We start from the raw sequence: 16,712 nt of genomic DNA on the forward strand, positions 1-16,712 counted from the left end.
TGTTGTTATACGGAGTATGCACTCTTCATTCTCTAGCAGGTGAATTTACAAATGATGCTACATATGAGCAGTAATGCTACTTTTTGTAGCAACGCTTGTGCCCCATACTTGACAAGTTAAAGTTGTCTATTCGACACATTCCCGCTTGAAGCCGAACCCCCGCCAGAAAATGGACTCTCTGCTGTTTTTCTTGGGAATTAATTCTTCCTTCATTTGTTACCAGATTCGCACCTTCTTTCTCTCGTATTACCACTCGCACGGCTTCGCTAACATCACAGCTAACGTTACCCATGCTGCTACTCTCTTCTCCGCGAGGTCGTATACGTATGTGACGTATGACGTGATAGTATGTGACGCAAGTAAGAAGGTGCGCTTGTTGTCTGTGAGAAGAAGACACAAAGATGAGTGGCAAGAGCCTGTAGTGTAATGCCCTCAGCTAAAAGCAACTGTGTGAGAACGTATACTCGAATATCACGATATAGTCGTTTTCTATATCGCACAGAAACAAACCTGCGATATATCGCCCAGCCCTAATTGGGACCAAAATTAACGCGGTTGTTATTGTTCTGGCTTCTCAAAACAGTATTATTTTTATTTTGTCTAAATATGTTAATCTTCTTCCATTTTAATTTATAAACGTTTTACTTTTTTTTAATAAATCCAAAGTTGGTGATTACTACGCTTCTCTTCCGGTTTATGTGATGTCACGCACGTTCACTTCCTGTTGAACCCCCCTCCATCTGTGGAGTTTATATCAATCACTTGTGCAAAGACAGTATATATATTTTATGTTAAATGTTAATACTGTGTCTTAGTTGTTACAACAGTAGTGTGTTTATACAAGTTTAGATTGGGGTATGACATTTCTTAATGGGTAAAGACCTTGTTTTCATGTTAGCCTTTAAGATAGCTAGCGCTAGTCGGTCCATAATTTTATCGTGTGGTTATCAATCACTGTTTTTAGATAATTTAAATTCAACATGGTAATACTAATCGCTGGGAGTTATACAGTGGTTACCATTCTTGCTGTTTGTGTGTATGTAGTACAAAGGGCCACAGCTGTTGAAACCGATGCAAAAAGCGGCCGCTCTGCGATTTTCATTTTCCATTTAATTGAATGTGGGCCTAGGTCTAAAACTGATTGTTTTGACTCCTTATTGCTGGGTAGTGTTAGAACTTTGGAAAGTTAAGCACAACCTCTTGTCCATGCATAGTTGCTTGTAACTTTTTTGGTTCAAGAAAAGGTTGTACAAGGTGGGGTTTTTGGTCAATTTTAACAATACAAAAGAAGATTCGAGACATGCATGGGATAGAGGTAGGGGTGTAACGGTACACAAAAATTTCGGTTCGGTACGTACCTCGGTTTAGAGATCACGGTTCGGTTCATTTTCGGTACAGTAAGAAAACAACAAAATATACATTTTTTGGTTATTTATTTACCAAATTTGTAAACAATGGCTTTATCCTTTAACATTGGGAACACTATAATAATTCTGCCCATGTTAATCAGCATTAAACTGCCTCAAGTTGTTGCTCAGTTTAAATAAAATGACAAAACTTTTTTTCTACATATAAAAAGTGTAACATTAAACAGTTTCAAGTCAACTCATGCTTAATTTATTACCGCATTTGGGAAGCCTGTAGTTTATTTTTGTTATGTAAATGTTATATTTTTGTCAACTTGTGGTAGCAGGGACCCTGCCATTCAAAACTAGGCTGCCACATTATTAATGATTTATGTAATTATTGCTGAAAAAATAGTACAACAGCAATAGGAGAGACTCTTGATCCCTGAACGCCATGGAGTTCATGTGAAATAACAGACAGACAGGGCTTTGCTGCCCCTAACACACGCACGCACGCACATATACACAAACACACACAGCAAAATAAGCTAATGTTACGGTAAAAGCTAATTAGCCTTCACCTCAAGCCAGGACTGCGAGTGAGCTAAATTGCAGTTTAAGTTTATAAAAGATCAACGGCCTCATACTGATGTTACCGCTACTGAGGATGTCGTCGTGGTTTGTGCAGCCCTTTGAGACACTAGTGATTTAGGGCTATATAAATAATCATTGATTGATTGATGTTAGTAGTAGTTGAATAGTAGTAGTAGTTATAATTTGGGGAGAGTACGCAGTCTTATGCTCACCTGCTAAACACTTCTCTGCTCGATGCTGAAGCATTCACTACATGCGTTCTGAACATGCACTGCTGATTGGCTGTTACCGCTGTGAATACGCACTGCTGATTGGCTTTGTATGTAACCAATCAGATGGTTGTGTGGGTGGGACAATGCTGGGTGCTGAGACAGAGGCAGAAGAAGCAAAGCAGCTTGTTAAAACTTTAGCTTAGAAACTCGTTCGGTACACCCCCATACCAAACCGAAACCCCCGTACCGAAACGGTTCAATACGAACACACGTACCCTTACACGCCTATATAGAGGCCTTGGCTTTTTTGGGGGGAGGGGGGGTTATTTTTAGGAATGGATATTAGGCTCAAAACAAAGAAAGGCTTCGTAACCAGTGGTTGAAAAAACGACATTGTTTTTTTTTTATGGTAACAGGCGTTTTTTATAGTTACTACCATTATTTCTGGGTTATAGTGGACAGTGCACACCGGTATTTAAGCCGCACACACCAAATTTAGAAGAAGTATTTTACATATATTAGCCAAACCGGACCATAAGCCGCAGATATATACCGATACAAAAGATGATGTGAGTGTTTATTGGGATACCTTAATTGTGTGTAAAGATTGTCTGTAACATGGCAGTAAACCAGCTTATCAAACAAAACAGAAGTCATCGTCATGGACCCCGCTAGCTGCGGAAGCTCGCTCTCCAATCAGCTAAACACACAACAACTCCACATTGACGTTTGGGTGAATCTACAAAACTGAAAAAATACAAAAAGAATGGAATTGTGAGTTAATGGTACTAACAGACACTTGTAAATGTGTTGGCATGTTCGTTAATGCTAACGACGCTAGGTTCATTACATTACGATAGCACGTACAAATATGCATGAAAAAAACTCTTGCAGACATCACACGCTGGACAGTTTTTAAAAATAAATAGTTTAAGTTAAATTGTAAAACTTACAAATGTTTCTTGGAGTGATGAAGAATCCTTTTGAGCAGAAATGCTATGACGAATAGTAGACAAAATGGTATATTCAATGCGTTTTCTTTATTATTAAGACTACAATGTAGATTGTCACTGAAGGCATCGAACGCATTTGGAATTACTTAACAAAAAATGGTGAAATAACTGAAAACATTTTTCATATTCTAGTTTCTTCAAAATAACTGCATTTTGTGATTACTGCTTTGCACACACTTGGCATTTTCTCGATGCGCTTCACCTGTGAAGTGAAGTGAAAACCATTTCAGGTGACTGCCTCTTGAAGCTCATCGAGAGAATGCCAAGAGTGTGCGAAAAAGTAACCAGAGAATACGGTGACTATTTTGAAGGAACTACGATATAAAACATGCTTTCAGTTATTTCACCTTTTTTTGTTAAGTACATAACTCCACATGTGTTCATTCATAGTTTTGATGCCTTCATGGACAATCTACAATCTAAATGTAAACTCAACGGCGGAGTGGGCAGATGGTGGTTGCATAGAAGCTCCACAACGATCACAAAGGCGGACGAAGGCTGCAGCAAATATGAGCCCCCAATTGTCCTGGTCTCCATGCCATTGGACCCTGGCCTTCTCTTTGCCAAGGGCAGTGTGGTGGCTATCTGTGCACTAGTCTCCCCACTTTAAAAGATTTCACGCAAAGGCGATCTCCTTAAGGCAATCCCACCAACAGGAGGACAATCATACTCGTTTCGAGTGTTCGCCAACGACAATGTGAATAGTCGTGAAAATAAAGAAAACGCATTCAATGAGAAAGTGTTTCCGAACTTTTGGCCTGTCCTGTACATTCAGTTCAAGGCGTGAAACAGGAAACAGCACCACCTGCAGTGAGCAAACTCGTCCAAGAGATGGCGACATAGCACAAACACTAAAACCTATTTTCAGTTACTCTGCTTGTTTTATGAAAACTATTTTTTGAATACAAAACATTATGGCTGTTAAATTAGCCGCACCGTTTTATATGCCGCAGGGTTCAAAGCATAAGGAAAAAAATGTTGCAGCTTTTATAGTATAGTAATATGGTATTTCTTTCATCGCATGTTAGAGATACATTCATGGCAGGGATTCACTTGAGCTTTGCTAGACTAACCCTGAGTTGTAAGGTGAGCTGCAGCCAATACTGGCTTTCACTGAGCTATGAACACAATGGCACGTGCATGAGCGTCACTATACAGAACACTATCCTCATTTAACGACTCACAGAAATGATAGCAGGGTGTGAAACGGGTAAGTAAAACGCACACAAGGACTATTCGGAGGAACAATGAACGTCATCTGCGTTATTTATAAACACGCAACTGTGTGTTAAAGCGCTTTAAGCGTAATCAACAACTATTCACAACTCGTGCATGCTGAGAAACTAGAAGTACTATCGTGACATACAATCATTATTATGCCATGCTTGTGGCCAAGGCAACACCGTGCACTTGAGCATTACCATCAAAATTGATACGCGGGCGTGGATCGAAGTTTTTATATTGGATGTTTTAGATGCCATTGGGTATAATGCGAGACTAGTTACCGTATTTTTCGGACTATAAGTCGCATTTTTTTCATAGTATGGCCGGGGGTGCGACATATACTCCGTAGCGACTTATGTGTGAAATTATTAACACATTACTGTAAAATATCAAATATTATTTATCTCATTCGTGGAAGAAAATATCAGCAATCGTCACACACACGTCAACCAATAAGAATTCGACGGGGGGGGGTCATGGCAGAAGTGCATTGTGGGTCATGGAATGCTAACCGCTATATGCTACTGCCGTAGCTATTGAAATGGATCAGTTCATCGTTGGCGGTAACTTCTAAAAACTGAGAAGGGCTGAAGAAAAATGGCACCGAACAGGAAATCATGTACTGCAGATTACACAATATCAAATATTATTTATCTCATTCGCGGAAGAGACGAAGAAAATGTCAGCAATCGTCACACACACGTCAGCAATCGTCACACACACGTCAACCAATAAGAATTCGGCGGTGGAGGGTCATAGCAGAAGTGCATTGTGGGTCATGGACTGCTCAATGCTATATGCTATATACTACTGCCATAGCTATTAAAATAGATCATTTCATCGTTGGCGGTAACTTATAAAAACTGAGAAGGGCTGAACAAAAATGGCACAGAAAAGGAAATCATGTACTGCAGATTACAAGCTGGACAAGGTGAAATATGCAGCAGAAAACAACAAGAGGAAGCGGCGCATACCTTTGGAGTTGGCAGAGTTGTTTAGAAGCGACATCGAGGAAGAAGATTTCATGGGATTTATCGATTAGGAGTGACAGATTGTTTGGTAAACGTATAGCATGTTCTATATGTTATAGTTATTTGAATGACTCATACCATTATATGTTACGTTAACATACCAGGGACGTTTTCCGTTGCTTATTTATGTGTCATATAACGTACACTTATTCAGTCTGTTGTTCACTATTCTTTATTTATTTTAAATTGCCTTTCAAATGTCTATTCTTGGTGTTGGATTTTTATCAAATGAATTTCCCCCCAAAAATGCGACTTATACTCCAGTGCGACGTATATATGTTTTTTCCCTTCTTTATTATGCATTTTTGGCCAGAATGACTTATAATCCGAAAAATACGGTAGTAACTTTAATGACTTTGAAAGTTAATTTCCCAACATTCCTCTTAATACATTTCATATGCACATACCACAGCTGACTTGGTCGTCCATTACATTTCTGTTCATCAATATATATTGGCCGTGTACATTATTTTTAAAATCAGGAAGCCGAGAAACTGAAAATGTTAGTTGTTTTTAATAACCTGCACTAGGGCTGGGCGATATGGCGAAAAACTATCATGAGTGTTTAATGTCTCATGGCAGCTCCCTCCATCAGTATGTGAATGGGTGAATGTGGAAATAGTGTCAAAGCGCTTTGAGTACCTTGAAGGTCAAATAGCGCTATACAAGTATATTCTATTTACCATTTAATATAGGTCGTTATTTGTAATTGTTGATATTTTTATGACTTATCGAAAATAAAGACCAGGGAGAAAATATATCTCATGTAAACCATCCATCCATCCATTTTCTACCGCTTATTCCTTTTGGTGTCCCGGGGGGCACTAGTGCCTATCTCAGCTACAATCTGGCGGAAGGCGGCGTACACCCTGGACAAGTCGCCACCACATCGCAGGGCTCAAGTGTAAACATTTTTGTTTAAAATGTAACCTTCGTCTCTGATTATAATCCCCTCAACTATCAGGGCAGAAAGAAAATGTCAACAAAACCATGGAAAATAATAAGTGTCAACAAAAATCTGAAATCACATCACAACAGTTTACAATAACCTCTCAAAAACTAAGGTGAAAAAAATGACTACGTAAAAAATCCTTAATAAAGTATAACAATGGTAGTGCAAAGTGTGAAAATGTAACCCTAAAGAAATCTGACAACTATTTTCTACAGGTTTAGTGCCAAGAGGTTACGGATGTGCTCTCAAGCAGTGGTTCTCAACCTTTTTTCAGTGATGTACCCCCTGTGAACATTTTTTTAATTCAAGTACCCCCTAATCAGAGCAAAGCATTTTTGGTTGAAAAAAAGAGATAAATAAGTAAAATACAGCACTATGTCATCAGTTTCTGATTTATTAAATTGTTTAACAGCGCAAAATATTGCTCATTTGTAGTGGTCTTTCTTGAAATATTTAGAAAAAAAGATATTAAAATAACTAAAAACTTGTTGAAAAATAAACAACTGATTCAATTATAAATAAAGATTTCTACACACAGAAGTAATCATCAACTTAAATATAATAGAGATCCATCTGGATTCATGAACTTAATTCTTAAACATTTATTTACAAAAAAAGAAATCTTTAACATCAATATTTATGGAACATGTCCACAAAAATCTAGCTGTCAACACTGAATATTGCATTGTTGCATTTCTTTTCACAGTTTATGAACTTACATTCATATATTGTTGAAGTATTATTCAATAAATTTATTTATAAAGGATTTTTTAATTGTTGCTATTTGACGTACCCCCATTTGAGAACCACTGCTCTAAAGTGTGGTATTACCGGTCTTGGTGGGGCCTTAGCATAATTTACAGTCCACATTGGTCTGACAAAGGTCCGTGTGAATAAATAAAAAAATATTGTCACGGTAACCTTTCCTATTGTATTGACAATGTATTCGCTCTCTTTAGCACTCATTTTTACTTTCCCTTTTTACTCACTTACCTCACAACTTCCGGTTTATTCCGACAACAGGGGGGAGGGCGATCAAAGACATTTTTTTATTGATTGGGATGTCCCGATCCAGGTTTTTGCACTTCCGATCCGATACCGATATTGTTTTTGCACTTCCGATCCGATACCGATACTGGCCGATACTGGCCTATCCGAGCATGTATTAGAGTTTAAAGTTATTTAGCCTACTTAGTTGTCAGATTCATGCTGGAAAGGATTTTAGTACTTTTTATAACAACTAGCCAGCTGAATTAGGTGAGTTTGAATAATACACAATAGTTGGTATTCAAGCATGAACACAAAATATAAAAAATTATACATGACAAACAGAAATGGCATCATTAAGCAGTAAAAAAGTGAACAGTACATTGTGCAAATAATGCTGTAAACATTATTTTAAAAAATCAAAACACACAAACAACCTGAGTGGGATAAAATGTCTATAACTCAGCATCAATACTTGCTCTTGAACAAGTGTAAACCTAAAAAAAAATATATATATATATACATATGTATATATATATCTACATACTCCCTTCAATTGTTTGCCCCAATCAGGAGGGGGGGGGGGGACAATTGAAGTCCAAGCATAATGGGGAGATTCTTTCTAACAAAGATGAGCATTTCAAGATGCTCAGGTGTCCGCCTGCTCCTGTGTTCATCTATGATGGGTGCTAAAAATCCTCTCACTCTCAAGAGTCATTAAAATGTTTTACAACTTTACCACCACGCTTGACTTTATTGTGGCATGTTTTACACTCCACCTCTTCATCTTTTTCGTTTTGTAGGGTAAAATAATCCCACAAAGCTGACATTTTTACCGTAACTTTTAATTCACACGGCTGTCTCAACGGTTAGAACACAGACCTTTTGGATGTTTTGAAGGTGTGCTGGAAAATGCGGAACGGAGTTTGGGGAGCAGCAGAAGAGTGGAATGTATTATTTAAATCGGTGCGTTGGAAAACACGGACCAGAGTTTTTAAAAAATCTGGATCTGAATCGGCATTTTCCCAATGCTTTGCTGATACGCATTTTTTGGAAAATATCGGCGGCCAATCCGATCCAAATATCGGATCGGGACAACCTTAGTATCGATTGTGTTTATTACGGTATATTTTTATAAGATTTTATCGCCCAGCCCTAAGCTGTACGCATGAGCGTCTATTCCTTCACAAAATAAACCAATGCTTATAAATAAAACTAACTTAACGCTGTGTTGTTAAAAGAATGAGATGACAGCTCACATTTCTTAGCTTTACACTAACCAAGAAGCCATCCGCAGTTTTGCTCATTGCCAATTATGCAAACTACATGATGCATGATTTACACTCCCCTCTTTGAGAATATTAAAGTGGTCCACACAACCTTCTATTTTTCTGACACCCCTGGTTTACATCCTCGTTGCAGTGACGCGAAGAAGGCACTGTTTATTATTTATCACATACTTGTCGTGGGTCTCACTCTGACGTAATGAAATGCTCCTGCTTCATTCATCTTGAGTGCGTCTCTGGAGACCATCTGCTGTATGATTGGAAGATTGCACTCCAGATGACTGCTTGTTCACACTGGCTTCATGCATCTTAATGCCATGAGATGCACCGCAGTCGGACATGCACAGAATGCTTGATAAACTCGTCTTTGTACACATCCTGCTTTTGACTGCCGTCGTCTTTGCCCGCTGCAGTGTTGACGGTGGAGCAGTACCAGCAGCACCAAGAGCAGCTGGCCGTCATGCAGAAGCAGCAGCTGGAGCAGAGCCAACAGCGACGACAGCAGCAGCAGCCGCAACAACAGCAGCAGCAGCCGCTGCCGCAGAAAATACAACACGCCAACAACTCCATGAGTGCCGCCAACCCGCTGGTGAGTCAGGTGTTTGTCCCGTCGTGCTCGCGATTACCGGCCGTGACCTCACTCAGCCAGAAGAAAGCTGGGAGTATCGAGCGTTAACACCACCGTACTGAAGCACTCCCTACTCCATCCAGATCCTGGTGTCCAAGACGTTGGACCAAGCAAGCGCCCAGTTTGCCGCCTCCGCTCTCGTCACTGCTGACCAGCTGCTGGCCTTCAAGTCCAAAGAGGAGCTGGTGCTGGCGAGCGGTGTCAACGGCGTTTTGGGCAGCGCAGGTATGTATTATTATAAGTGTTTATTATAGGTATGTAAAAACCCTGTTTCCATTTGAGTTGGGAAATTGTGTTGGATGTAAATATAATACAATGATTTGCAAATATTTTCAACCCATAATCAGTTGAATATGCTACAAAGACAACATATTTGATGTTCAAACTGATATAATCATTAACTTTAGAATTTGATGCCAGCAGCACGTGACAAAGAAGTTGGGAAACGTGGCAATAAATACTGATAAATTTGAGGAATGCTCATCACTTATTTGGGACATCCCACAGGTTTGCAGGCTTATTGGGAACAGGTGGGTGCCATGACTGGGTATATAAAACACCTTCCCAAAAAAATGCTAAGTCTTTCACAAGAAAGGATGTGGCGAGGTACACCCCTTTGTCCACAACTGCGTGAGCAAATAGTAAAACAGTTTAGGAACAATGTTTCTCAAAGTGCAATTGCAAGAAATTTCGGGATTTCAAAATCTACGGTCCATAATATCATCAAAAGGTTCAGAAAATCTGGAGAAATCTTTAGCATTACCATCATGGCTAGGTGCAAAACATACAAACTAATCATAAAAAACAAACACAGAACGGAGTTGTTGTTTTTTTAATGCATTCTTGATAGTAAATAACTGTGATCATGTCTGCTTACAATGTAGCCTATAGGAGTTGCTCTATTCTGCCTAGAAATCCCTTAAAATACATCCAAACACCTCCAATGATGTTTTATATACATGATGTAAGTATATATGTCATATAGTAACAGGCACAATTATAATAACATTAAAATTTAGCATATTTCGCTCATTTTAAGCATACGCGGCACATAGATTTCACATCACAATGTTGGCTTTATTTTGTTACTATATCACTGATTACTCAATGCAGACTTCATGAGAGCCAACACACATAATAAAACATCACTTACTGTGCAATGTCTGCTATCATTAGGATGCCTACTGATAGGATGTTTATATATTCCCATTTAAATGGGAATGACTCATAATCTTTACGAAGAAATGGGTGGAACCAAGCGTCTTTTTGTGTCGTTCTCGCTATTTGCGGGTCTAAATTGGCTGTCAAAGTGTACCAACTTGTCGGAATACATCCTCATTCCTAAACTATCCAGGTGTGAGACATGATTTAATATCTACAATAAAGTTTAATGGGGAAGCAGCTGATCAGTGGATCATGTCAACATTGGCATGCAAGCTTGTGATTACGGCATCGCTAGATAGATAAATAGCACTTTATTAATTCCTTCTGGAGAGTTCCCTCAGGAAAATTAAAAAACGCTATAAATAGTTTTTCTGCGTCAGCGCTTATAATAACAATATCACTAATACTTTGTTAATGATATTTAAGTCATGAAATGTAAATGGAGTATTTATGCTGCTTTTTGGATGTTTTTTTTTAATTGGGTTTTATGGGTGGAATAGAGGACCTCCCAGCGGACGTTAATTTGTTTATTAACAAGTTGGAATGCATTAAAATAAATACATCCTACGACCCCGTCTTTCATGATGATTGTGAAAGATAGGCAAAATTCCCCAAAAAGTGCAGTTCCCCTTTAAAGCCATTTTCCATGCAACAAAAATGAGCTTTTTTAACTTGTAACCTGTATAGAAAAACTTTCATTATTATTATACCATATATTGCGAGAATCGGTTTGAATCGAGAATTGATTCTGAATCAAATCGTTGCTCCAGGAATCCCTTTCGAATAATTCGGAGTCCAAACATTCACATTCCTACTAAATGTCATTTTTGTGTGTGTGTGTGTGTGTGTGTGTGTGTGTGTGTGTGTGTGTGTGTGTGTGTGTGTGTGTGTGTGTGTGTGTGTGTATATATATTTATATGTATATATACAAATATGTGTGTGTATATGTTATATATATGTGTGTATGTATATGTATGTTTATATGTATGTGTACACATATATATATATATATATATATATATATATATATATATATATATATACACACACATACAGTGGGTCAAAAAAGTTTTTAGTCTGCCACCGATTGTGCAAGTTCTCCCACTTAAAATGAGGAGAGGTCTGTGATTTTCATCATCGCTACACTTCAACTGTGAGAGACAGAATGTGAAAAAAAAATCCAGGAATTCACATTGTAGGAATTTTAAAGAATTTATCTGTAAATTATAGTGGAAGATAAGTATTTGGTCACTTCAAACAAGGAAGATCTCTGGCTCTAAGAAGCTCTTTTGTCCTCCACTCGTTACCTGTATTAATGGCACTTGTTTGAACTCGTTATCTGTATAAAAGACACCTGTCCACAGCCTCAAACAGTCAGACTCCAAACTCCACTATGGCCAAGACCAAAGAGCTGTCGAAGGACACCAGGAAAAGAATTGTATACCTGCACCAGACTGGGAAGAGTGAATCTACAATGGGCAAGCAGCTTGGTGTGAAAAAAACAACTGTGGGAGCAATTATCAGACAATGGAAGACATACAAGACCACTGATAATCTCCCTCGATCTGGGGCTCCAGGCAAGATCTCATCCCGTGGGGTCAAAATGATCTTGAGAACGGTGAGCAAAAATCCCAGAACCACACGGGAGGACCTGGTGAATGACCTGCAGAGAGCTGGGACCAAAGTAACAAAGGTTACCATCAGTAACACACTACGCCGACAGAGAATCAAATCCTGCAGTGCCAGACGTGTCCCTTTGCTTAAGCCAGTGCATGTCCAGGCCCGTCTGAAGTTTGCCAGAGAGCACATGGATGATACAGCAGAGGATTGGGAGAATTTCATGTGGTCAGATGAAAGAAAAGTAAAACTTTTTGGTATAAACTCAACTCGTCGTGTTTGGAGGAAGAAGAATACTGAGTTGCATCCCAAGAACACCATACCTACTGTTAAGCATGGGTGTAGAAACATCATGCTTTGGGGCTGTTTTTCTGCTAAGGGGACAGGATGATTGATCCGTGTTAAGGAAAGAATGAATGGGGCCATGTTTCATGAGATTTTGAGCCAAAACCTCCTTCCATCAGTGAGAGCTTTGAATGGTTGACCAAATACTTATTTTCCACCATAATTTACAAATAAATTATTCAAAATTCCTACAATGTGAATTCCTTTAATTTGTTTTCACATTCTGTCCCTCACAATTGAAGTGTACCTATGATGAAAATTACAGACCTCTGTCATCATTTTAAGTGGGAGAACTTGCACAATCGGCGGCTGACTAAATACTTTTTTGCCCCATTGTATATACTTATAATTTGTTGTCTGGATCTAACTGTGGTACGCAATCTTGTATATTCCAGCACTTGACATGGACATTTGTCTCCTGTTGACAGCTGTTTTCAAAGGTCTGCACCTGTGCAACGCCGCTGCCCCGCCCACCGCCCCCGCCTTCCTCCAGCCCTCCCCCCAGCCGGCCAACCCTCCATCCGCCAACGCCGCCCCGGCGGTCTCCCTCTCCTCCGTCCCGGCGCTCGGCATCTTAGGGTGCAATGCCGCCACCCCCTCCTCCACTCAGGTCCTCATCGGGAACAACATATGTCTGAGCGTCCCCTCGGGCCCCGGACTGGCCGGGCGCCACCTTCCCCGCGCCCTATCCGGCGTGCCGCCCTCTGCCTTAAAACTGTCCACCACCACCAACCTGCAGAAGCCCAAAGTGTCCACAACGCCGGCCATGGACTTGAACTCGAGGTGAAGCTGCCGCCTGAAACGTCCCATTAAAGGGGAAGATTATCACAATTTCAAAAGGGTTAAAACCAATAAAAATCAGTTCCCAGTGGCTTATTTAATTTTTCCAAGTTTTACCCATCGTGCAATATGCCGAAAAACGGCTTTAAAGTGCCGGATTTTCACCATCGCCATGTCCACCCGTCCATTTTCCTGTGACGTCACTGCATGAAGCCAATACAAACAAACATGGCGGATAGAACAGAAAGGTATAGAGACATTAGCTCGGATTCAGACTCGGATTTCAGCGGTTTAAGCCATTCAACAGATTACGCATGTATTGAAACGGATGGTTGGAGTGTGGAGGCAGATAGCGAAAACGAAATTGAAGAAGAAACTGAAGCTATTGAGCCATATCACGACAAACAGCGGCAACATGGACGAATTCAACGATCGCCTTCTAACCAACGATTGCATCTTTTGACCACTGGTGCAACTTGAATCCGTTGATTGGAATGTGTTTGTTTGGGAATGGCTGGATGCAAATATAGCTACAAATGAGGCATAATGATGCAATAAGTACATAAAGCTAGCCTAAATAGCATGTTAGTATCGATTAGCTTTCATTCATGCCGTGAGCTAATATGTCTGATTAGCACATAAGTCAATAACATCAACAAGACTCACCTTTGTGATTTCGTTGACTTTATCGTTGGAAATGCATCTGCTTTGAGTGTCGCAGGATATCCATACATCTCTGTGCCATCTCTGTCGTAGCATCGCTATCGTCGGTAAAGTGTGCAGAACAAACCAGTGACTTTCGCATCTTTTGACACTGGTGCAACTTGAATCCGTCGATTGGTATGTGTTTGTTTGGCATTAAATGTGGGTGGAGGGAAAGGCTGGATGCAAATATAGCTACAAATGAGGCATAATGATGCAATATGTACCTACGGATAGCCTAAACAGCATGTTAGCATCGATTAGCATGCCGTGACCATTGATATGTCTGATTAGCACACTCCACGTAAGTCAACTTGAATTAGTCTCTGTTCGACAAGGCCTAATGTCTACAAGGTACAGGAAAACAGTCGAAAAAACGGAAAATAACAGAGCTGATTTGACTTGGTTTGTGTAATGTGTTTGAGAAAATGGCGGATTGCTTCCCGTTGTGACGTCACGGGTGAAAGTTCATTGCTCCGACAGCGAACAATTGAAAGGCGTTTCAATCGCCAAATTCACCCTTTTAGAGTTCGGAAATCGGTTAAAAAACATATGGTCTTTTTTCAGGTATATATTGTCGCTTACATAGGTCTGGTGATAATGTTCCCCTTTAAATTTCACACTTTTTAAAAAATATTCTTGCTAACATCTGTAACATGTTGGTGTTTCCAGGGAGAACCACGAGGAGGACAAGCCGTCCCTTAGCAGTATAGCAGACAACACAGTGGCCATGGAAGTGACGTAGCGGTGGACTCTACAATTTCTTTGTTTAGGTGCTGTGCATCGTAGCGTAGTAGGGGGATGCAAAAAAGGGACTGCCAGGATGTGACAAGCCGCTCTCATCCTTTTTATCGAAAAACGTTTTTGTTACCGTGTGGAAAGTGTACATTGTGAATATCCGGCAAAAATGAATATGTGTACAGTAACATATTTGTACATATTACTTGAAAAAAAAGAAGAAGAAAACAACTGTCCGTTTGTGATGTTTTGCACTTGGGAGTCAAAAGCGGGAGAAAAAAAGTGTGTGTGTTGAGTGAGTGAGTTGTATAGAGAAGTTTTTATCACGTGCATGGTGCGAGCTGCTGCTTTGATCTATTTATTATTGTGCCGTGTTTACACTTTTTTTTTTTTTAAGAATTATTTGTACACTGTACCTTTTTTTTTTTTTTTTTTTTTTTTCTTCTCGTTTGCTTCCTGTGCTCTTGTACACGTTAGCTAGCTGCAGACTCCCGGGTGTCTGTCTACAACACAAATCAAGCCCCCACACTCCCCCACCCTGTGCCATGAGGGCAGAGGTGTCCAAACGTCTTCTCCCGAGGGCCGCATACACAATATTCTAAGAATACATTAGTTGTTAAAGATGATAAAACCTGATATAATGTAGGTCAATATATGCTAAACTGAATGTAAATTAGCCTCACATTTAATATCTTTCTCAGGGCAACTTGTCTGTTGAGATGGTCCTAGAAGACAGACATCAGCAGTTCATGCTCTGAGACAGGGCAACTCTAGTCTGATAGAACGGTGCAGTATCCAAAGTATTTATCCTCTAAGAGTGGGGACATGATTTTGCTCCATTGTGGTGCAAAACCACTTGTGTGGACATGTCCTACTAAATACTATATATCCTGCACTATCCTGTCAGACTGAATGGCCTGAATGAATAAGAGTATTCAGACATTTATATATCTCTTTAGAATTTGTTATTTTTTAGCATATACTGAATGCCCAATCACATTTTGGACACTGCTGCAGAAGATTCAGGAGGAAAAATGGCTGTTGGTTGGGGTGGAGGAGCGGGGGGACTTTGGCCGTTGTCCCAAATAATACGTAACAAAACAGGGATGAAGTCTCTTCCCAGAAGCCTTTGCTGCTTCGTATTAAAGCACTATTTTTGTGATGTTTTGTTGTTTTTTTGATAAAGATGCTGCTTTTTGTATTTTTGGTTTTAAGGGGTTGGTCCTTCATTTTCATGCAATTGGAGTCCCCTTTTTTTTTTTTTTTTTTTTTTTTTTTAAAACCCTCACTAACTTTTTTTTGTACAACAAAAAGTTATTTTTGTAATTTTTGTTTCCTTGTGGTAAACTTGATTGTAAGCTTTTCAAATGTCATCGTTGGGTTCTGTGTCAGGTAACAAGGGAGGCCAGAGAGCAGTACGTGTTTCATCATTCCAGGTTTTAAAGAGGGAAAAAAATGCTAAATGGGGGTGTGGGAGGGATGCGGAGGGGTCGTGACCTTCTTACCCCTCTTGTTTTCTTTTTTCTTTTTATTAATTTTTTTTGGTATGGAACAAATAGAATCTCCAGACGGCTGCAAGGCCAAAAACCACAAGTATTTTTGGGTGCCTTCCTTTTGGGGAAATGACATGTCCTCTCTTCTGTGAAGAGTCCGGCACAAAGGCAGCATTACTTAGTAGTGCTTGTGGTCTTTGTGGTGTATCCTTGAGGTTTACTTGTCCCACCTGGAGGCTGAAAAGATGGAAGAAAAAAAAAAAAAAACAATGTGACAATTCTCATTAAAATAAGACAATAAAGCCCAGGGCATTAAATGTGACCGCCAATGACTTCCTTTCATGATTGTGTGTGGGAATACCTGATGAATGAGTGTAATATTTATGAATCTTTGAAGGAAACTGGATCTTTAGCCGTGCCTTTCAAAGAGCCGTTTAAAGGACTGGATCGTGTGTGTGTGTGTGTGTGTGTGTGTGTGTGTGTGTGTGTGTGTATATATATATGCATAAACATATATATATATATATATATATATATACACACACACACACATAATAGGTCAGGAAAAAACCCACAGGCTGTTTCATTTCTACAAGCCTG

The 16,712-nt window shown here is 39.6% G+C and overlaps 1 protein-coding gene across 4 annotated transcripts in view; it reads left to right on the top strand.

The window, feature by feature from the left end:
- Positions 1 to 16,434, top strand: part of LOC133569302 (enhancer of polycomb homolog 1-like) — a 53,851-nt gene extending 37,417 nt beyond the window's left edge. For all 4 annotated transcript variants that reach the window (XM_061921531.1, XM_061921532.1, XM_061921530.1 and 1 more), the window contains 4 exons: positions 9,059 to 9,234; positions 9,357 to 9,498; positions 12,828 to 13,182; positions 14,554 to 16,434. In XM_061921531.1, coding sequence (XP_061777515.1) covers positions 9,059 to 9,234; positions 9,357 to 9,498; positions 12,828 to 13,182; positions 14,554 to 14,626 — 746 coding nt within the window. In that variant the 3' untranslated portion in view covers positions 14,627 to 16,434. The remainder of the gene's footprint in view (positions 1 to 9,058; positions 9,235 to 9,356; positions 9,499 to 12,827; positions 13,183 to 14,553) is intronic.
- Positions 16,435 to 16,712: the final 278 nt, after the last annotated feature.

The sequence above is a fragment of the Nerophis ophidion genome, linkage group LG15, assembly GCF_033978795.1.
Source record: "Nerophis ophidion isolate RoL-2023_Sa linkage group LG15, RoL_Noph_v1.0, whole genome shotgun sequence".
In the NCBI taxonomy this organism is placed as follows: domain Eukaryota; kingdom Metazoa; phylum Chordata; class Actinopteri; order Syngnathiformes; family Syngnathidae; genus Nerophis; species Nerophis ophidion.